Genomic DNA, 21,595 nt, shown 5'->3' with positions numbered 1-21,595 from the left:
TGAGTCATTCGGTTTCTGTTGTAACACTTCAACTCTACTGTTGCAGAGTGAAAGCAGCCAGAGATAATATAAATGAATGAGGGTATCAGTCTCCAGTGAAACTTAATTTACAAAAAGAGGCTGCAGGCCACATTTGGCCTGTGGGCTGTACTTTGTGTACTTTGTTTTAGAATACTTCATTAAAATATTTGATCTTTTTTCTCTATCATACACAATACTGATAGTGTTTTATTGCTGTCCTATATGCAGGGATGGTTTAAGTTGAGCATTAATGAAGGAATGAGGAAGAAAGTGTATGAAGTAAGATGTTTATATACCATTTCTATTCCACAGAAACAGGTTTGAAAATGTTCCGTTTATGCCTTCCTATCAGTTTCATTGCTTACACTAGTTGCTATGCCTTCATTTTTTCCCAGTGATAACTATATTATGATCTAGCCCCGATTTAAAAGATTGTGTTGTAGTAGGCAGGAAACAGAAACATGTTTTTGTTTTTGAAGAAGTGTGTCTGCTGCCAGTTTGAAGATGTGTCCTTGTGAGCAGATCTTTAGGCAGCCTGTGGCCAGTTTCAACCCTTAGTCTTTTGGGAAACATGGTTCTTCCAGTCGTCATTCTGAAAAACAGCTTCCTACTTAGCCTCTTGGATCTAGAGACAGACACTCCCTCAAACACCGAACTTAGCATTCATCAGGAAAGGGGTCTCCAGTAAGGCTATTTGCTCTTATTTGCTCTTATAGTAGTGAGTGCCATCTGTATCCAGTTATATAAGGGTTTGGAACTTAAGTAGTAAGGTTTCTGGCACTAAGCTCAGTGCTTTCTTAAGTAGAAACCTTAGATGAGCTTAAATAAAGACTGTTGAACGCTCTTTTTGCTCTAGTCACCCTGCCTTCCCCCGTGTTCATTGATTTATTGCGTCACGTAGTGACATGCAGCCCTTCCATACAAGACCACCTCTTGGCATACGCGTTCACTGTACATTGCTCCTGGAGTGGCTTAGTAGAGTGACAAGACCACCAACTTGTGGGCAGCAGGCCAGTTCACAAACAGGTTTTTGATTTCCAGAGCAGTGTTATTTTTCCTTGTATGAAATTGTTAGTTTGAGGTTGGTTTTATTGTGGAGAGCATGTTTCCTTAAGGCTTGAAATGCTTTTTAGCCATCGTGATTGATAATGGCATATGTCCTTAGGTCCATCTATACAAACACGAGAAGCAAATTGACTGTGGTAGAATTGTTTTGTTTTGAAAATCTCAGTTCTCAAATTTAGTTTTCATTTTTCTTTCTTATTTGGAAGAATATCTAAAATAGCAAGCACAATTAGCTTAAATGCTACCTCCTTATTCATGTATTTCATATTTTTCATATTCTTTCTCTTTATCTCTCACTCACAATTTACAATATAACATCCCAACAGTTTTAGCAGATTCAAATAAAGAAACCAGGAACTAACTTCAGTAAATAACCTGAAGCAGTGCTGGAACACAAATGCATGTAATAGTGCTGCTGATTGGGCTTTAAAATAAAAATCTTGTCGTCTGTTGACAGAGGAAAACACGATCAAAATGCCAGTCAGAAGGAAGTGAAGAACACATGTGCTTTGAACATAGGCGGATCCTTGGTGTGTTTTCCGTTGGAGACACAGGAATGGTTGGGGACTCTCACAGCCGCCCCAAGGCTGCAGTTTGGATTGGGGGGCATTAAGGGGAAAGGTGGTGCCAATGTTTAGATTCGTTTTTCATTCAGAACCGGCCTAAGGAGATTTACTTGCATTTGACAACAAGGGCATTTTTTTTCAGGTGAAACGTAACTGCCTGGGATAGAGCAGCTCTAGTTCTTGAATAGAAGCAGCGTTGGTCAAGGATTGCACTTCATTTTAGGGGAGCTTCCATGGGCTTTTTTTCTTGACTAGCGATATTAGGGTTTTAAGATATTATCTTCCAAAAACATCTATTTGGTTTTAGTTCAAAGAACTGTACTTGGGTTTAGGCATTTTAGTAAGGACTTTCATAGAATGAGGTACATGCCGAGAAATAGAGAGCAAAAAGCTTAACAGTACAGAGTTTTAGAAATTGGAATATTACAATTAAACCTTACGTTTCTTTGATCATTTTATGAGGTTGATCATTTTGATACATCCTGTTCTATGTCCAGGCATATCACTAAGGGAGTATTTGGCGAGCATGGTACCTGGTGGAAAGCAAGAGCTTGAAAGATTTCCAAGAGAATCTTTAAAGAGAAGCACTCTGCTTCTGGGATGTTTGAAAACTGCTTAGGTCTCTCTTTTTTTTTTTTTTTTTTTTCTTCAAGAAGGATACAGAGTAACTGGATATTAGAGTGACAGCCATATTGGCCACCCTTGAGTGATCTGATTGAATCACCTCATTCCATGATTTTGTCTTTATCATCCTGCTAATGGATGGCCAAACCAGAGGTATTTGCCCTCTTTCTCCTCCTACTTACCAGTTGTCATTAATTTTTCAAACTCTGCCAATCTATCCCGGTCCCTTTCTGAAAAGGTTCTGACTTTCAACAAAGTTATACTGGGGAATGGTATACACCCATGTTTCTAGTCCACCTTGCAACTTTCGGGACTGTGTGTCTCTAGCCTTCCTGTCATGCGTGCCCTTTCAGCTGAAATGCACTTGAGTTGAGTCTGGCAGGTTTCTGATTGTAGTCCTTCTTATTTTAAAGGCCCAGAGAGAACCTCATTTATTCTGAGCATCCCAGAATAGTTTGTATAACCAGTTTCTTTGGTTGTTCAAGCAATCCCAGTAAGTCTATTTCAGGGCCCAGCTTTCCAAGAGGCCTCGTTTTCTCAGGAAGGCCATACCCAGTAACTCTCTTGCCCTTTCATTCAGGAGTAATTACTTATCAGACTGCGTGCTAGACACTACAAGGGATCCAGAGATGAATTATACTCCTAGCTACAAGGAGTTTGTAAACCAGAAAGGGAAATATGATAAGACATACACATAAATAATGATTACATAAGGTAATGTGGTGAGGGCAGAAAGAGGTACAGACAAATCAAGGGCTCTGAAGGGTCACAGGAAGGAGGGATCACTTCCAGATAGGGATATTTAGAGAAGACTTGTGAAGAGATGGCATTGAGTTGAATGAGGAGAAACAGCCTCTTCATTGATGGACTTTGAGTCTTCTCTTTCTAGCTTTGGAAAGCAAACTCTTTTTAAAATCAGATAAATTAATAGACATTGGGAGTTGAGATTGCTTCTAGCAACAACCATTCAATACTTCATCTGATCCTTCAGTCTTTATTAAATAGTTAATCAGGCAGTCTCATGCAAGTATTTATAAAGTAATTAATGAACATAAGTGATAAATCTAATAATAATGAATTAAGTCTGGGAAATTCTATACTGCATTTTTCATGAGAGTGATCTGCGTTTATGCGGCTTGGTCTTAAGACAGTTTGTCCTTGTCAGCTGCACATAAATAGCTTTATCCTGTGACAGAGATAGCAATTTAACATGGAATAAAAAAGGATCGTAGAATATAAATGTCTTTCTTTTAAATACATACCTTCTCTCATCATCCTAGAAGAAGAACCAAACATATTTTCCCTGGACTGTAGATGTTATAAACAGGCTACTTGTGTAGCAAAATCAATTTAGTTGCAATTCATGTATTAATTATTAAAAGAAGTGATAAGATTAAGGTTGTTTTATATTTATATTTTTAAAGATTTTATTGGGGAAGGAGAATAGGACTTTAATGGGGAACAGTGTGCACTTCCAGGACTTTTTTCCAAGTCAAGTTGTTGTCCTTTCAATCTTAGTCGTGGAGGGTGCCGTTCAGCTTCAAGTTGTTGTCCTTTCAGTCTTAGTTGTGGAGGGCGCAGCTCAGCTCCAGGTCCAGTTGCCGTTGCTAGTTGCAGGGGGCACAGCCCACCATCCCTTACGGGAGTCAAACCGGCAACCTTGTGGTTGAGAGGACGCGCTCCAACCAACTGAGCCATCCGGGAGGCAGCTCAGCTCAAGGTGCCGTGTTCAATCTTAGTTGCAGGGGGCGCTGCCCACCATCCATTGCGGGAGTCGAGGAATTGAACTGACAACCTTGTGGTTGAGAGCCCACTGGCCCATGTAGGAATCGAACCAGCAGCCTTCAGAGTTAGGAGCACGGAGCTCTAACCGCCTGAGCCACCGGCCCTGCTTTATATTTTTTAACTTGGGTGTTTGGTGAGCAGAATTTGTGTTTATGATTAGGTTTTGTTATTTTAATGTTAAGTTGTGCCTCAGTCAGAAAATACTGAAAACACCAATTTGTGTAAAATCTGTTTCTTGAGATTTGGTCTGATTTTTAAAACCCCATGTAAAGACTGGGTCTGCTTTAAGGAAAGCCTTTTGAATCAAAGTGTCACTTTTTCTAGGAATTTACAGTCACAATTTGTGTTCTTCCAAGAGGTATTAAAAGAATTAGCTACTAATCATCTCTGTGCAAAGATACTAGAAAATATGTTCCAAACCTTTGTCTGTTTTTCCTCATGAGAGGATCTTCTGTCCCTGGTGAAGACAATATCTTTGGTTATTGGTTAGAATTTATAAAAAGAGGTTTCTGAATGGAAAAATCATAAAAACTATAACTGTGAATCCAAAGCTCAAATGGAAACTTGTTTGTGAATTCAAGTTAATGTAAAGAACAGTCAGAGCTATCTAAAGATGAAAAAGAATGTCTTACTAATAAGCCAGTTTCCCAGAACTGGAGAAGGAGGAGCTCGTATTTAAGCTAAAGGACCACTCAGGATGGGATTGGGCGGAGGTTGAAGTAGAGCTGTGAGCGTCTTTTAGAGAGGTGGGCCTCTGTAGTTCTTCATGTCTTTTTTGAAATTGTAAACTTCTATGATGCAGTAAAATGTAAAGGACATTATTATTGATGTGGGTTTTTTTTTGCCATTATCCATTTGTAGTTATCTAATTCAGGTGGGCCTCTCAAGTCAAAAACTTAACCTTTAAATCTTTTTTTTTTAAATGAATTACATCTTTAATGGAAGGGAGAAGTGAAATATAGAAAAACAGTGAACTCAATTTGGAGTTCCAGAATTATTTAACTTCTGTTTTGTACTCAATCTCCATTCCAACAATGTGTGGCTGCGAGCCAGCCAGAGATTCATTCATGATCTATTGACTGCACACGTGTTTGGGAACTGATTGCGCCAACACGTCCTTAGTTGGGGCACTGCAAAATTTAAGAGCAGACTGCACACACATTTCAAAAGTACTTCTTGACTTGTTCGACTGTGTAGTGTTTGTGGGGAGAGATCGGAGGACAACCAGAAGTCGTTACCAGCATTCTAAATCTCACAGACCTTTACACTCAGACTAAACCTACACATAAGCAAGTACACAGAGATACCACTGGCAGTCGTGCGTCTTCCTCCTTTGACTGGAGCAGTTTGCAGGGCAGATTTTGCTAAGATGAGGCCTGTCCATGGATCCCTACAGTGAAGGATTAGATTCTTTAAGTTTTTTCATAAGTGTTTTCATTTCTAGAAGATTTTTCATTTGCCCCATTTTAAAAGGTTAGAGTCTCACTTTCTTCATTGTCATGAGTACCTTGGAAGAATCTATGAATACAAATGATGAAACTTCTCTAGATTACCTTGATTTCTTTGTTCTCAGTACTCGAAGAGAATAGCGTATAAAAGCTCTGCACACTGTGCTAAGGGAACATGTAATGGAAGCTAAGTTGAGGACCTCACTTGGTTTAGGACTCAGAATTTTATCTAGTCATTCCCAACTGTGATTCAACACTCTTCATTTTAATTCCCTCCGGAAACTCCAAGATCAAGTTGCTTCCCAGCACTTAGAGTTCACGTTGATGTATAGAGCTTCTTGTAGGCCTCCAGCACCGGAAATTGGCTCCAGACCGTTTCCCATTACATCATCACCCACTAATGTCATTACACCAGAGTGAAATCTGCTTTGAAGATTGTACTCTTGTTTTCTTTCCATTTCTTTCCTTTCATCACTTCCTTTATAAGGAAACAACAACAACACAAAAATCAGAGACCTCTAGGACAATCCCAGGCAAACATTTAAGAGAGAATCCAACCTCCTCACAGGGTAAACCTACATTTGCCAGCCTTCTTTCCACTGTGCTGATGGAGAGTGATCAGCCCAGCATGCAACCACGGGGAGCCTGGAAGGGAACACGTTTGGTCATGTGACACCTGTCTTGGGTGCTTTTCTTTAAGCCCTTCCGATTAGTTCTTAATGACTTACATAGCTGTCCCGCCAGCATCCTGTCACTGGCATGTGAAACTTTTTCAAATAATTTCCCAGAATAGAAATTCTTCGCACATCACTAAGTTTCTAATTCTTTGTGTTTAATTAAACTGTTTCTTGCATTTAAGTATTTGCCAGATAAGCATTTAAGCCATCTGGAGTTTTTTGCTTTCCTCCTGTAAATCTTTTAAGACGTCACAATATTACCTTCAGTGGGGATTCTTACTGATCTTCCCTCTCCATCACAAAGCAGTCGACTGAATGCAGGTTCTGACCCTCTTCTTGCCTAAATTTAATTCCCCATTTTTCAACCATCTTCAACCATCTTCAGAGCTTCCAGTTGATGGTGTGCTTTGTTTGGCCTTGTGCCTAACAAAGTAAGGTTCAGGTAAGGAGAAAACTGGGAAATGTTTCAGTTCAGAGACTTTGTGCCACCCACTCAATTATTGGCCTACGCTTTAGTGCTTTTGTGTCCTTTGAGGCAGATTAGTTTGAGATTAGAGGAATAATCATCAGTAGTCCCAAAGAAATGGGGCCACAGTGTCTAAAACAAAAGAATAAATTTGACTCATATTTTAAGACTTGGGGTTTGTATATCTGTAAAGTATGAATCACTGGGGACCCTTAGTATATCTGCTGCAGGCTGTGGCACAGAGTGTGGGAAGCCACGTAGAACTTGAGAAAACATTGGAGGGAAGGAATGACATTGAAAATGTATAGACCAGACTAGGGAAACCAAGTGCCTTTCCCCACCACGACGAGACATTAAAAGCCCTTGAATTTACATTAGGATTTCAATTTGGATTTCTAACAATTTTAGATTTGCTAGTTGGAGCTCCTGGATAATCTCTGTGGTATAAACTGGATAGAAGATAAAACTTTTCCCTCGTATGTTTTTGCTAAGATTTAAGTCTGTGTTGAAAACCTCTTCAGCACAATTATATACCTTCTCAGACTCAAAAGTTGATGAATTAGTGAAAACATCTACAAGGAAAAATATGAATAGCCTGGGCAGAAGTCTGACTATATTACTATTTCTCACTGTCCCATGTATGTGTTTGTTTCCAGTTGTCAGCATGTCTGCAGAAGGAGGATTTGGTGGCACTAGCAGCAGCGATGCTCAGCAGAGCCTGCAGTCCTTCTGGCCTCGGGTCATGGAGGAAATCCGGAATTTAACAGTGGTAAGCGACAAGGAGAAGCTTCCAAACAGTGTAAAGAGCTAGTCGATGAACGACCCAAACGTAGACTAAAACATGTTTCATCTCCAGCACATTTACAAAGGCATAATTCATTCCTGACCTTTGGGTGGGGAAATGAAAATATAATTTACCTTAGGTGAGGTAGCTACAGGGATTTTGAAAAGTATTTTAGTGGTTTTCCTTAGACATGTGAATGTGTAGTGGATGTCTTGACTTGGAGGTAGTTTAATGTGAGGCGTATATTTTAGAGAATGCAGAAAAACCGAGCTTTCCCACTTTTCGTCAGTAGCTTCAGTTCATTTCTCAGGCCTGATTTAGTGGCCCTGCCAAATTTCTAGAAGCTGATGAAAACTATTGGGCAATTTATTCAACAACAAATCTAGTGTAAGCAGTCACTTTTTCCAGGTTTTAAAAGATACACTTCGATGAGGGTTTCTCAGCCTCAGCATTGTTGACACTTCGGGTTGGATGATTCTTTATTGTGAGGGGTTGTCCTGTGCTTTGTGGGATGGTGAGCAGCAGCCCTGGCCTCTCCTCACTAGATGCCAGTGGAACTCTCCATCTCCTGCCAGCGTGACAACCCAAAATATCTCCAGACATTGGCAAATGTCTCCTGGGGCTAAAATCATCCCCTGTTGAGAACCACTTTTTTTAAAAGAATCGGATATAATCCTTGAGTTTATAATCTAGTAATTATAACTAGAGTCATTTATTCAGTAAGTATCTATTAAATACTTACCGAGTCAGGCACAGGAATGAGTCTGAAGCAGTAAAAGTCAAGTGCTGTGGGAGCACAGGGCACAGTGCTTGTTCTTCCCTGGTTGAGTTTGGGAACTTTAAGTAAAGGGGACATTTTGTTGAGTCTTAAAATGTGAATATGCTGCATTCACCAAATGAAAAGGATGGGCGAGAATATATATATTTTAATTAAATTTATTGGGGTGACGTTGGTAATAAAATTGCATAGGTTTCAAGTGTACAGTTCTATACTATTTCATGTCTATATTGCACTGTGTGGGGAGAGTATGTCTCAGGCAGAGGGAAACGCCTCATAGAGGCAGGGAGGCCTTAGGTTTAGAGGAACAGCACGAAGTTCAGAGTGGCTGGAGGTTACTGTGTGGACAGTGGCGGTGGAGGCAGGTTTAAGGAATGTAACAGTGGTAGCAAGTGAGACAGGTTAGAATTGAAATATTTGCAGAGCGTAGTGTCATGTCCTTAGGAAGAATGTTCCATTTGGTGTCATTTTAGCAAATACTGATGGAGCTCTCTGGGTTAGATGTGTCATTCCTGCCTGGAAGGTATTAGCATCCTGGCAGAGCAGACACTGGATTCCTTCCTAATGTAGAAATAATGTTGCAATTTTTTAGTTAGTGGCTTTTAACCTCTGATATACAAGGTCAGTTTATTTGCTCACTCAGCAAATACTTTTTATGCACCTACAGTGGCTATGCTAGATACTGTGGACCCAGTAAGGAACCAGGTAAGAGCATTGTACTCACAGAACATATATTCCGGTGGGGGAGACAGGCTATAAACAAGTGATGAATGAATAAAATAAACAAAAGAACTTCTCATTGTGATTAATGTCCACTGACTTCAGTGGTAAAAAACTAATTTGTATTCTGGATGTACCTGTGAGTCATGTTTTTTCTAGGGGGGATTTTTCAGCAGTTGAGCTTGGCTTGGCCTTTCTGAGAATGGGCTGTGTTCACTTGTGGATTTCCACTGAAAAGTCATTGTTTCTCTTTTGCAGTCTAAAGGTGGTAGTTATCTATACTGTCTCAGATGTAAAAGAGAAAGTAGGAAAAAATGAAATTATAAAGTCAAAAGTGAGGTCTTTTGTACATATTTTAAGGGGATAATCTCATGGTTAAGCTTATTAGGTTTAGTGCTGACGTCAGCCGGTGTAACTCGTGCCCTCCTGGGGTGTTGTGGGTCCAGGCGAGTGTATCAAGTCTGCGCTCCAGCTTGAGCACAGAAGCAGAAATCCAGCATCCAGCAAGTGGCCAAGCAAGCTCAGCACTTAGCACTTAACTCGTCTATATTTTGTTGGGCTTTGATTTTTCCTTTTTTAATTGTGGTTAAAACAAACACATAAAATTTACCATCTTAAAATTATAAAGTTCCCTAGTCTTAAATATATTCACATTGCTGTGGAATAGATTTCTAGGACTTTTTCAGCTGGCAGAACTGAAACTCTATACCCATTAATCAACAGCTACCCTCTTCCCTTCTCCCCAGCCCCTGATAACGACCATTCTACTTTCTACTTTTAAGTACCTCATATAAGTGGAATCATAACACCTATTGGTCTTTTTGTGACTGGCTTATTTCACTTAGCATATTGTTTGTCTTCAAGGCTCATTCGTGTTATAACATGTGGCTGGATTTCTTTCCTTCTTAAGGCTGAGTAATATCCCGTGTCTCTGTGTATATACCACATTTTGTTTATCCGTTCATCTGCCAGTGGGCATTTGGGTTGCTTCCACCTCTTGGCTATAGTGAATGATGCTGCAATGAGCATGGGTGTGGGCTCTGATTTTTACCCTGCTTGCTTTAATTTTGAAGCTTGATTGCCAGCAAAGCAGATTGTAGTGTTGACCTACTTTTAGTACCTGGACAGCTAGTCCTTCAGAGGTTAAAAATGGATTCTTTAAGGAATACAGTTTTAGTTCAAGTTTTGTGAAGAGAAAGAAGAGCAAGGAGGAAAGTTGTCTTGAATCATTCTTCTCTTGATGGCTGACTAAAATTTTTCTCCCACGTACCCTTGAAAAAAGATGCCTAGAATGTTACCATGTTTGGCATATAGTAGGTGCACCATAAATGCTTGAATGACCCAGACTCCTTCACTTCAGATCTAGTGTGAAGCAACATCAATGCCACGTTTGAAGAGAACACAATCCAGTCAAGTTGGAGTGATCTCTCCCTTTGTAAAACTCTTATTTTCCCCTCTCCCATGACACATGAAGGTATCTGATTCTCTGACTGCACTTCTGCCTGTGTACTGTGGCCAGGTATTTTAGCATTTAGTCTGTGCCTTTCCAGAACTCAATAACACTTATAACCAGACTTCCTCAGATATGTCAGAGCCTCTTAGATTGACATCTCAACGTGTCTAACAGATTTTTTTGAAAATCCACATGTTCAAAGTATCCAAACATGAATAAAACTTAGGAGAATATTCACAAGGTGTTGTGGTCGCTAAAGACTTGGACAAAGATTGTTCCAAAAACAAGTAATTAAAGTTTGCTAGGTGATAGATTTCATGATGTATTGGAAATACTGACCCCAGTCATTTTGGTCTGTGTTCTGGAAAAGAAATTTATCTTTCGTCTCAGCTTGGCCATCACACTCTCCTCACTCGTAAAAGCTCTGTAATTGTCCATAAATCCAGGTGGTGTTCAGCTGGAATTGAAGTTGGTTAAAAATCATACCAAAATGATTGTACAACAGGATGATTGCGTAAAATACCGTTTTCCTGCTCAGCAGAGTTCTGGGAGTGATAATTTACAGACTTTTTGGCATTGAATTTTACCCCTGTAGACCTCTTTGAAAGTGGGCAAGAAAAAGCCAAGTTTGTCTTTGGGGGGCGGGTAGGGCGGGTGGGGAGGCAACAATGCTGAATCTTGAAAAGAAAAATCTAATCCTCCCCTAACTTATTCGCTACATCCCATTCAGCCTTCAATTAGCTGTAATTTAATGCCTAGGTCACTTTCTTTTAATTGCCAGTTACATCTTTTCACTCTTCAGTGCCTCCAGATTAGATGATGGCATTTCTAACATTACAGTCAAATCAGATAACCATTTAAACAAGAAACTGGAGGTGAAGGTTGGTGGACTGACAGAGCAGGTCCTGTGTTGTTTGAGCCCTTCCTGTAGAGCAATGCTTCTCAGACTTTGTCGTCTAATGAACCACGTGAGGATCTTGTTAAAATAGAGAGTAGAGCCTGAGATTGTGCATTTGTTTTGAGTTCCCAGGCAATACCATTGCTGGTATAAGAACCTCACTTTGAGTATTAAGGCTTTGAAGCAGTGGTCCTTAACCCTCGCTGTTGATTATAGTCACCAGGGGAGTTTTCAAAAAATGTGATGCCAGGAGTTCCTGATCCAGTTAGTCTGGGATAAAGCCCAAGCACTGTTTTTCAAAAAGCTCCCCAGGTGATTCTAACATGCAGCCAAGGTTGAGAATCCCTGCTTTTGAGAGGATTAGAATCTTGACTTTGCCCGAGTGCCTGACTGGGTAGGCCTGGAAAAGATTTCTCATCATTATTTGAAACTCTGGATGTTCTGTAGTGCAGTCTGAGACCCTTTGACTTTTCTTTGGCTCCGAACTTTCAGTGAGTGAATTCAGACTTCTTGAAACTCAGCAATTTCACATGGCAGCATTTTTAATGTAGTTCTTTGGTTGTGGTCGGCAACACAGGAATGTTCTGAGAGAGAATCTGCTCTTGCACCTTGCTGATATCACTCCCAAGAGTAGAAGGAAAAAAATCAGTATGTCTCAGTTGTTCCACTTGGCTCAGCATCAGAAATTAAATGTTGCTCACATTAGTTGCATGGTTGCTGATGACAAAGGGAGCATTGAATTAAAAGCCAATTTAGTGGACCTCAAACTACTGATAGTGAAGGGGCTCCCCTCTCTAGTAAGCTTATCATACACACATGTGACTGGAAAGCTAGGGTGAGATTCTAGAAAACTGGGCTATTGTCAGCAATAAGGAACCACACACATCTGAAGATCCACTTTTCACACCCTGCCCCTTGAGATCTCAAGGTTTGGGGATCCTGAGAATGTTGCTCATAAAAGAAAAGGTTGGGGTGGGGCTTAGAGAAGAGATTTTTTGTAAATTTCTGCCTCATTTTACACCTCTCCAAGGTGGCAATGATATAATCTCTTTATCCTTTACCGTTTCTTGTTGCTTTTGATTAAAGAATAGTCTCACAGAAATTCTAAAAGTGTTATTTTACTCTTTCAAGTTGGGAAAGGAGATCTTTTTATCAGCTTTGGGCTTTGGTTAAGTAATCTTGGAACAGTCTTGTGGAAATTATACTCAGTAGCCACGCCAAGTGAGAGCACACTTGCAAGAGAGCTAAGTCTTGTGGTCATAGTCTTGTGCTGTGTGTATCATCCCAGGAGGCCTTCCAAAGGGAGCCCTGACCCCCAGCATTCTCTTTGGCATTTCTGTTTAGCATCATTGTTTTCTGTGATATACCACACAAGAAGGAAGACCACTGATTGACTTCTGTGGTTAACTTTTTGTTTTTTAAATCCCTTTAGGGTCTGGCCCCAAGCCACCCTTCCCTTTCTTGTTCCCTTCTGTCCTAAGGTCACACGTCTGAAACTTGAATGGACCATCTTTTCTGTGTCTGTGCTGCGCATGCTGTTCGCTCTGTCTGAATAACATTCTCACACTTTTCCAACGAGCACATTTGTAGCATCGCTTAGGCACAATTCAGCCCCCACTTTGCCAACTCCTCCTGCTCACTCCAACCCCCCATTGCCTGTGGTGGTTTCCTCTGTCCCTGTGGGATTTTATACCCCCATTCTAGTATAGAATAGGGGTTATTATGTTTTTATGTAGCAGTCTCCAACAATTAAACTATAAGTTGTTCAAAGGTAGGAAAGATTTGCATCTTTCACATAGCAGTACCGGTAGCTATCTTATTAGTTGAGTTGCGTGAATGAATAAATGGAAGAGGAGAAAAAAATAACAATAGAAAGAACGTATCCTGCTGTCTCCTTTTGGTGAAATTTAGTAAACTGGGCTTCTAAACCTCTGCCACTCCAGGGTTGGTTTTTGTAGAGGCTTCCTGGAAAATGTTGATAGCTGCTTTGGAAAAGGAAAAGATGAAAAATTGGTGTTGGGAGTTTGTAGAGCTGAGTGGAGACAAGCAGCTTGTTGGGTTTGCATGGGGAAATTAGATGTCTTGGGGTATATTTTATCCTAGTAGTTTCTCTTCCTTCTGTAATCATAAAATAGATTCTGGGTAGGCTCTTCTATGCTTTTCCAAAATGCCCCACTGCCTTCCTTGACATACAGTTGAGGTTTTCTGTTGGTCCTGGAAAAGAAAGTTCACTTATGTATTAATTATACCAGATCTCAAATAATAGCTGTTCTTTCCATAATGTGATGATGCAAATTCCCAGGTGAGCATATTGGGTTTGGTGAGTCACATTTCAGACCACTTATAGAATCAATCATTTGACACCTAGTCCCAGCAGGGATTTTGCTGATTTTAGCTAATCTCTGCCTTTGGACCTCTTTCTTCATTGCAGCTCTGAAACCCAGAATTGATTTTTATTTCTAGAATTGCATCCATCATCGGCCATGTGTTTAAATACCAGTGGTATCAAAATAAAACAAAAAGTTGCAAATAATCAAGTCGTGCTGGTCAAAAAGCCCTTTCCTAAATCCTGTCACTGATAAAGTGATGTGGTTTCCCCCCAGCCCAGTTTTGTTAAGGAAAAAAAGTGCCAGTGCTATTCCAAAAAGCCACCTGATAAATTCACCCTCACCCTTCTTCCATACCCTTTCTCCAAGCAAACCTCCAAGCAGAGTTTGGAGATAGGCCCTTTGCTGCTGTGATGGGAAAGAAGTCCCCCCCCCACCCCCCCACCCCCCACCCCCCCACCGATTTCTGGTGTCAGGTTAGTGCAAAGGTCAGCAGTAGAGAACTGGGGGTCACTGTGGTCAGGTGCTGCTGGCACTTGCCCTTGTAGACCCTGAATGGAAGAAAGAACTGGCAACTTAGAGGAATGTCCCTGAGGGAAAACTGTTGTTTTCATGTGCATATTGCATAGTGGTAAACTTTCCTGGGAGGAGAAAGATACTCAGAATGTATCTCTATAGTGTGCTGGCAAAGACTCTGGTATTGTTTGGAGCTCATTTTCTAGAGGGCATTGTGAGAAAGCCATCATAAATTTATCCTGAAACTGTTTGATTGTTTAAAGCTCTGCATGGGTTAAGAAGAATTTTGCAAGGAGCTTGTGTTTTCCTCATTTCATCTGTACCTCCTCTCCTGGCGTATTTTCTGAAAGGAGGGACTAAGCAAATCAGGGTTTCCTGCTGCCTGTCATGCTCTACTGACTGTCCCCACCATTTATGCACCTTGTGTGACCCATTTCAGAAAGATTTCCGAGTGCAGGAACTCCCACTGGCTCGTATTAAGAAGATTATGAAACTGGATGAAGATGTGAAGGTGAATTCACGTTCATTTTTATTGTTCATATTGAAGCTAAAGTGATGGGCGGAGTAGTGCTCATTTCTCTAGAGCTCAAAGTTTAAACAAAAATGAAAATATTGTTATTGTCTGTCACTTTTTTATTTGGTTCCTGGTAAAATTGTTAAGTGGGCTGAAATGGAGTAGTTTTAATGATTATATGGTGCTTCTCTGAAAATTAGGGGTACACTCTTTTCTAGATGTTGAAAAGATGCTGAGTGCTTTTGAATCACCATGTAATGTAAACATATATCATCAAATCAACAGGACAGTGCCATCTTCGTAGAATCTTATTACAACCTCGAGTTGATGGATTTGAGCTCTTAAGAAATGTTTGATAGTGATATTGCATCTGTGAGTTGTTTTACATGAATTATATTTGTGAGAGGGTTTACTTGGGGGTGGCTGTTTCTGTATTCCTAGGAGTCCATGTCCCACTGTAACTCTCAGGAAAAGAGCAATTCCCTCTCCTTACCACTCAAAATTAATAGTCTCTTGTATTTGTATAGAAAGTTAACAGTTCACAGCAATTTTCCCTTCTATTAGCTCCCTTCTTCCTCATAGCAACCGTGTGAGATTTGATAGGATAAGAATTATTCATTTCATTTTATAGGTGTGGAAATGGACAAAAGAAGTTAAAAGTGACTCACCCAGAGTAGGAGAACCAAGATCCCAATTCTCATCTCCTGCGTCCTTAACTCCAGAGCTCTGCCCATGGCTCTGTCCTGTACAGACTACCTCCCCAAGGGTTCAGAGCCTTATTTGACCAAGAGCTTACGTTACTTACTATGTGCCAGGCCCTATGCTGGGTGCTTTTATTGATAGTATTTCATTTGATTCCCACAACAGTATTGGAAGGTTCTCCTCTTTTTCAGTATATGAAAAATAAAGCCCACAGGATGGGAAGCCTGAGACTACCTAAATCCATTGATTCTCAAACTCATTATCTTTCCCCACATCATCTCTCCTTGAATTAGAACCTAAACCCTACCATACTGGCTTTATGGCTGTGGGCAAGTCACTTCACCTCTTCTAAACCCTCGTTTCTTGAAAGGCTATTAAGAGAGTCAGAATGCACCACGGGTGCTAGCTAGCTAAGTGAGTATTCTTTGTCCCTCTCCCCTTCTTCCACCCACTGCCTGCTTTGTCCCTACTCAAGGATTGATTTTACTCTGGGATCTCTTGAGGCTACTACCTTCTCATTTTCCGATCCTTGCCCCATAGTCCAGTGGCAGGACATAAGGTAAAGGACACACTGACTGCTTGGAATGACTTGCTGGTGATTGACAGGGAGGGCCTACGTCTGTTGCAGATGATCAGTGCAGAAGCCCCTGTGCTGTTTGCCAAGGCAGCCCAGATTTTTATCACCGAGTTGACTCTTCGAGCCTGGATCCACACAGAGGATAACAAGCGACGGACTCTGCAGGTAATACTGTAGACTTACATCGGGGAAACTGGGCGAGCTGTTGCCTTTGCGTGCTGCTCTTGCATGGCTTTGGACCTAAGATGGTTATTCCTTAGGGCTCTGTCAAGCTTGTGTGTGTAAGTGGCATCTTCCTGTACTATTGGGAGGCAGGCATACCTTACAGCCATTGATAGTATTTCCCTACTAAAAATCTTAATTTCCAACTCTCCCATGGTTTTCACAGATCAGTGACTGAACTATTCACTTGGAGAGTCCTCACTATAAACAGAGGCTAAAGTGATATTTATTTCCAGATGTAAACAACTTCTGGTTAGAAGCCTTGAGAGACCCAGGAAAGGACAGTCCCAGGAAGAATCAGTCTCACTAACCTCATTAGCCTTTTGTTCCTTCTCTGCCTTCCTGGGAATCCTTCCCCTGTTCTTTTTGTTTTCATTTTAATCCAGCAAATCAACATTCGTATTACATGAAGACCCGCTGGTCTTTGGCTTGAGAGGCCCTCCCCTCAGCAGCCAGGCCCTAGCTCTTGGGAGAAAGGTTTCCCAGACAGATACCAGACAGTGGCAGTATTTTAACAACAAAGCCAAGAAAGTCAATTATGTTTTCTCCTCTTATTTCCCTTTACCTCCAAAATTGAAAATTTATGTATTTATTCATTTATTCTACAAATATTTATTGAACACCACAATGTGCCAAGCAAGCACTGTTCTAGGCTCTCGGGATTAATACACAAAACAGACAAAAATCCCCACCCACGGGAAGCCTACATTCTAGTTTAGCTAGACATTGGGAACTTACTTTATGCTGCCTTGAAGGAAGCCTATGGATCTAGAGAGATCCAGTTAAAGCTGCCTTCAAGATCAATTCCGATCAAAAAATAAGATGGGCAAAACACTTAAATGGTCCGTTCAAAAAAGAATATATCCAAATGACCAATAAGCATAGGAAAAGGTGCATAACATCATTTGTCATCTGGGAAATACAAATTAAAATCACAATGAGATACTGGTTTATACCCACTAGAGTGGCTAAATTTAAAAAACAAAACAAAAAACTGACAATAGCAAATGTTGGTGAGGAAGAAGAGTGACTAAAATTCATATGCTGCTGGTCAGAATATAAAGTGGTACAATCACTTTGGAAGGCTGTTTTAGTAAAGTTAAACATATCCCCACTGTGACCCAGCCATTCCAATCCTAGTGATAGAACCCAAAGTGTGGGCATTCTTCTATAACAATGTTGATTGATACCAATCTTATTTATAATAGCCAAAAACTGGAAACAACTCAAGTATCCATCAAGATGGGAATATATAAAAAATGGATATTGTCATAAAATGGATTACTAAACACTAAAAAGAAACAAACGTTGATCATACAACAACATGGATGAATCTCAAAAATACTGTTAAGCAAAAGAAACCGGAAGAAAATTACATAGCACATAACATACACTGTCACCATGTATAGTGATAGAAATCAGAGCTGTGCTTGCCTCAGATTGGTGGGGGTACTTACTAGAAAAGGATAGAAGGAAACTTTTTATATTTTTATCTGCGTGATAGCTACTGGGTGTATATATTTATTAAAGTCCATCAAGCTGTGTACTTAAGATTTCTGTATTTTACTAAATATGAGTAATAATTCAGTAAAATATTAGCACTTAAAAAGGCAAAATAGAAGTGTTAAAAGACCAGTTTAAGTATACGTTTCCAAAATACTCGAGAACACTTTGGTGTGTGTTTGGAAGTGATTGTTATTTCTTTTTATCCCCTCCCCCCATTCCATCCTTAGATGAACTGTTTAGATAGTTTGACTGGGTGACATCATCAAGGATGTGACACTATATCGTACTGATCGTGAGTGAGTCCTGGCAGCCTTAAGTTGTGCCCTGCTTCGGTAGGATGGGTTTATTACCAAGCTGGTGGTTGGCAAGAATGGTGGACTGGAGTTTTGCATTTCAGTGGCTTGAGGCCATCACAGAGACAAGGGAAGGAAAAAACAGAAAATTTCCATCCCCTCCTGTTTTATCTGATGAGTCACCTTCTCTTTAAGATGTAAGAGGTTGCTAAGAATTTCTGTTAGTAGCTTGACCCCCATCCCTATATTTTATGAAAAAAATTCAAACATAAGCAAAGTTTACAGTGAACACCTGTATACCCATCACCTTTTATCTCCATATCTATCCTCCTATCCATCAAGTCATCTATTTTTAAATAAATTTAAGTTTACTTTTTCTTAAATGTTAATACTTCAACATGCATATCATTCACTAGAATTCACTCTGTTTTCCTATTTCTTTGAAATTTTTGTGCAGTGAAGTACACAAATCTCGAGTATACATAGTGTGTTTTTAATTTAAAAAAATCCTTTAATTTTATTATTTAAAGAAAGGGAATGTCACTCATAGAAAGAACCCCTTCAGAGCAGGTTTTGGTTTCAGTATCATTAGTCGGCTGACTCCTGTGTTCTCTTCTGCCTACCCCGCCTCTATTCTAGTAGCTTTAGACTTCTAATGTTTATACCATGTTTCCTTGAAAATAAGACCTAGCCAGGCAGTCAGCTCTAATGTGTCTTTTGGAATACAAATTAATGGTATTATATTATATTATATTATATTATATTATATTATATTATATTATATTATATTATATTATATTATACCCGGTCTTATAGTAAAATAAGATCAGGTATTATATTATACCCAGTTTTATAGTAAAATGAGACCGGGCTTTATATTAATTTTTGCTCCAAAAGACGCATTAGACCTGATTGTCCTGCTAGGTCTTATTTTCGGGGAAACACGGTATCACATTAAAAAAGATTTAAACCATGGATTTAGCGTTGCAATTTTGAATTCCAAAATAAAAATCATAGCTTTATAGGAACTAAGATACAGATCAGTGACTAGAAAATATTGCAAAAAATTACTGAATTAGGATTTCAGCGAGGAGATTCAAAATGGATTATAACTACTTGTGGATCAAACAGGCAAAATATTATTTCAGGCTATAAAAAGGTTAGAAGATCGAATGGTAGCCTAACCTGACTAACAACAGAAGGACTAGAAACCTGCCAGTTGAGATTCCTAGATTTGTACAAATTTAGCTGGAGGATGATAATTTAACAATTTAGCGAGGGCCTTGGGGCAGGGTCCAGCAGAGGCAGCAGTAGTTGGAAGCTGGAATACCTGGTTTGTGGAGCGTGAGCTGCACGTACTCTTTTTTGTTGGTTACATAGCAAGTCTGATCATTTGAAGTTTTATGAGTTTGGCAGTGCTTGTTTCAGCTATAGACTTGGCCATGGGTATTTAGTTTGGCTTAGAAGTCATCGTCTTATTTTACTTGTAACTTGGAGGCTATAAAGCCAGGTGAACCAGTTTCTCCTCAGGCTAATTTCTCACCTTGCCTTTCTTTGTTACAGAGGAATGATATCGCCATGGCAATTACAAAATTTGATCAGTTTGACTTTCTCATCGATATTGTTCCAAGAGACGAACTGAAACCTCCAAAGCGTCAGGTGAGCTAGGAAGGCGGTTGTTATTGCCGCTGACTGAAGAGCACTTTGCATATAGGTGTCAAATAATGCTCCTTTTCGTCTCTCATCTGCTCTTCCTTTTGCTTCTCCTTCTCTAGACCAGATCCATCCTTAACATCTCCTTCTGTTACTCATTTATGGATACTTTTAACTCAGTGCCGCTGAGGTGGTATTTCAGTGAAAATACACAAAATGAAAATTAAAGGCTTTTAGTTATAAACAGTAAAGTAAAGCTCATTTCAAGGTATCGTAGGAAGTCTGTCAGCGTTGTTAATCTGGGATGGGAGAATATTCCCAGTGAGTTACAGATTTTAGAGCTTTAAGAAACGTCCCCTCTATGTGCACAGTGATGTGTGGAGTGCGTGGGCTTGGGTCTACATTGTAGTTGTCTGTATAGTCTCTGGCTACACACGAGAATCACCTGTTAGGGTTTAAAAACTGTCAGTGCCCAGGCTCCATGCCACACCAGCTGAATCAGAATCTGTGAGGGAGAGGCTCAGGCGTCGGTACTTTTTAAAGCTCCCTAGATGCTTTCACTGTGCAACCAAATTTGAGAACCACCACTGAAACCATTTTCTAAGCAGTCACGAGAAGGGAATGTGAGTGTCTGTCCACCTTTCCCTTTTCTCTGCCTGCCCCTTTCCAAAGGTCTCGCCGATTGTTTCTTTAACACACGGGGTGCATAACGCTCTTAATTACAATTGTACTACCCCTCTGTCCTGTATAGCTCATTGTTTCAGGCTCGAAGGTTACCTGACTTACTAGGGGAGCAGAGACACCTGGGGAATAATGGCAGCGTTTGGCAGGAGCAAAGCTGCTTGCTTTGTTTTAAGAAAATTATAAGTGTTTTTTTATGAATTATTTCATAGTATATTACCCTTAGAAACAGGGTCACCAGTGACTCCCATGTTGTCTCATATTCGTAACCAGTCAGAAAGTGTAGGAGAAGCGGGCATCTTAAAGGACATACGTAATCCTGATCCTGCTGGGGGCCTTTGGATTTGTAGGCGCCCTCTGTCGCCTCCTTACTAGAGCAGGGAGCCTCACTGCGTCTCCGTTCTTTCTGGGCAGTCTTTGCTACTGTAAACATCCTTGACTGGAAGCTGTAAGGTGTTCAGAGGAGCTTTCAGTCGGATGTTTACAGCGGCAGGCTGCCACGGTCGTCCCCGGCTCCGCGTCGCCTGAGACACTGCAGGTTTGTGCCCGTGGGCTCACTGCCTCATCTCGGGGTGCTTCCCTCCTCTCTGAGAAGTCATTACAGTTAGAACTCAGACCATTTCTCTTCCTTCAAAACAATTGACATGAGACGTGTGCTCTCCTTGTTGGAATTTGTTTCAGAAGCCCCCTTTAAAAACCAGGGGGTGAGATCTGTGACAAAATCAGGCCTTGTTCGTGCTTCTTGTTCTAACTCCTGCTTGTTCTCTGAGCTGCCTGCTGAACCAGCTGGCTGGAGAGAAGGGTCCTGTCCTGTCCCTTCCTCCACAGTCCTCAGGGCTTGGCGCTCTTAGGGTGTCACACAGCTCCTTGTTCCATCCTAGCCTGCCTCAAAACGCTACGATCCATCTCTTTTTCAAGTGTGTCTAGCTGAAATAGCTCCTTGCTGCCTGGATTCAGTTTTCTGTAGGTGTTCAAGCCATTGATTGGCATCCTATTCGGGACAGCTGCTGCCTGGCCTTGGAAAGGTGGAGATTGCTGAAAGCTGGCCTGAAATTCTAAGATAGCACTTTTAATTCTCTGTAGACATGAAGTTTTCCCAAGCTGCAAATTGGCTGGCACCTCCTTAAGTCCTTAAAAAGCGCCTACTCTCCAGAATTCACCCTTTCTGAAGGAGGCAGCAGTTGAGCGTTGCTACCGAAGCGAGTGTACTTTTCACTGGTCTTGGGCTGGCTGTACAACACTGTCGTGATGGCCCTAGGAGGTGAGGCTGCTCGTTCTCTGGTGGTGGTTGTCAGTCTGCACTTCTGAACACAGTCCAA

At 40.6% G+C, this 21,595-nt stretch overlaps 1 protein-coding gene across 24 annotated transcripts in view; it reads left to right on the top strand.

The window, feature by feature from the left end:
• NFYC (nuclear transcription factor Y subunit gamma) overlaps nucleotides 1-21,595 on the top strand; it is a 61,831-nt gene that overhangs the window by 24,548 nt on the left and 15,688 nt on the right. For 12 of the 24 annotated variants that reach the window (XM_081055210.1, XM_081055230.1, XM_081055212.1 and 9 more), the window contains 4 exons: nucleotides 7,309-7,421; nucleotides 14,568-14,639; nucleotides 15,973-16,086; nucleotides 19,506-19,601. In XM_081055210.1, the coding sequence (XP_080911336.1) occupies nucleotides 7,317-7,421; nucleotides 14,568-14,639; nucleotides 15,973-16,086; nucleotides 19,506-19,601 (387 nt within the window). In that variant the 5' untranslated portion in view covers nucleotides 7,309-7,316. Of the gene's footprint in view, nucleotides 1-7,308; nucleotides 7,422-8,881; nucleotides 8,920-14,567; nucleotides 14,640-15,972; nucleotides 16,087-19,505; nucleotides 19,602-21,595 lie in introns of all 24 variants that reach the window. The other 12 variants (XM_081055214.1, XM_081055216.1, XM_081055219.1 and 9 more) reach the window with 2 other exon arrangements.

Source organism: Rhinolophus hipposideros, assembly GCF_964194185.1.
Source record: "Rhinolophus hipposideros genome assembly, chromosome: 8".
NCBI lineage: Eukaryota > Metazoa > Chordata > Mammalia > Chiroptera > Rhinolophidae > Rhinolophus > Rhinolophus hipposideros.
This window is presented reverse-complemented; position numbering and strand designations above follow the sequence as displayed.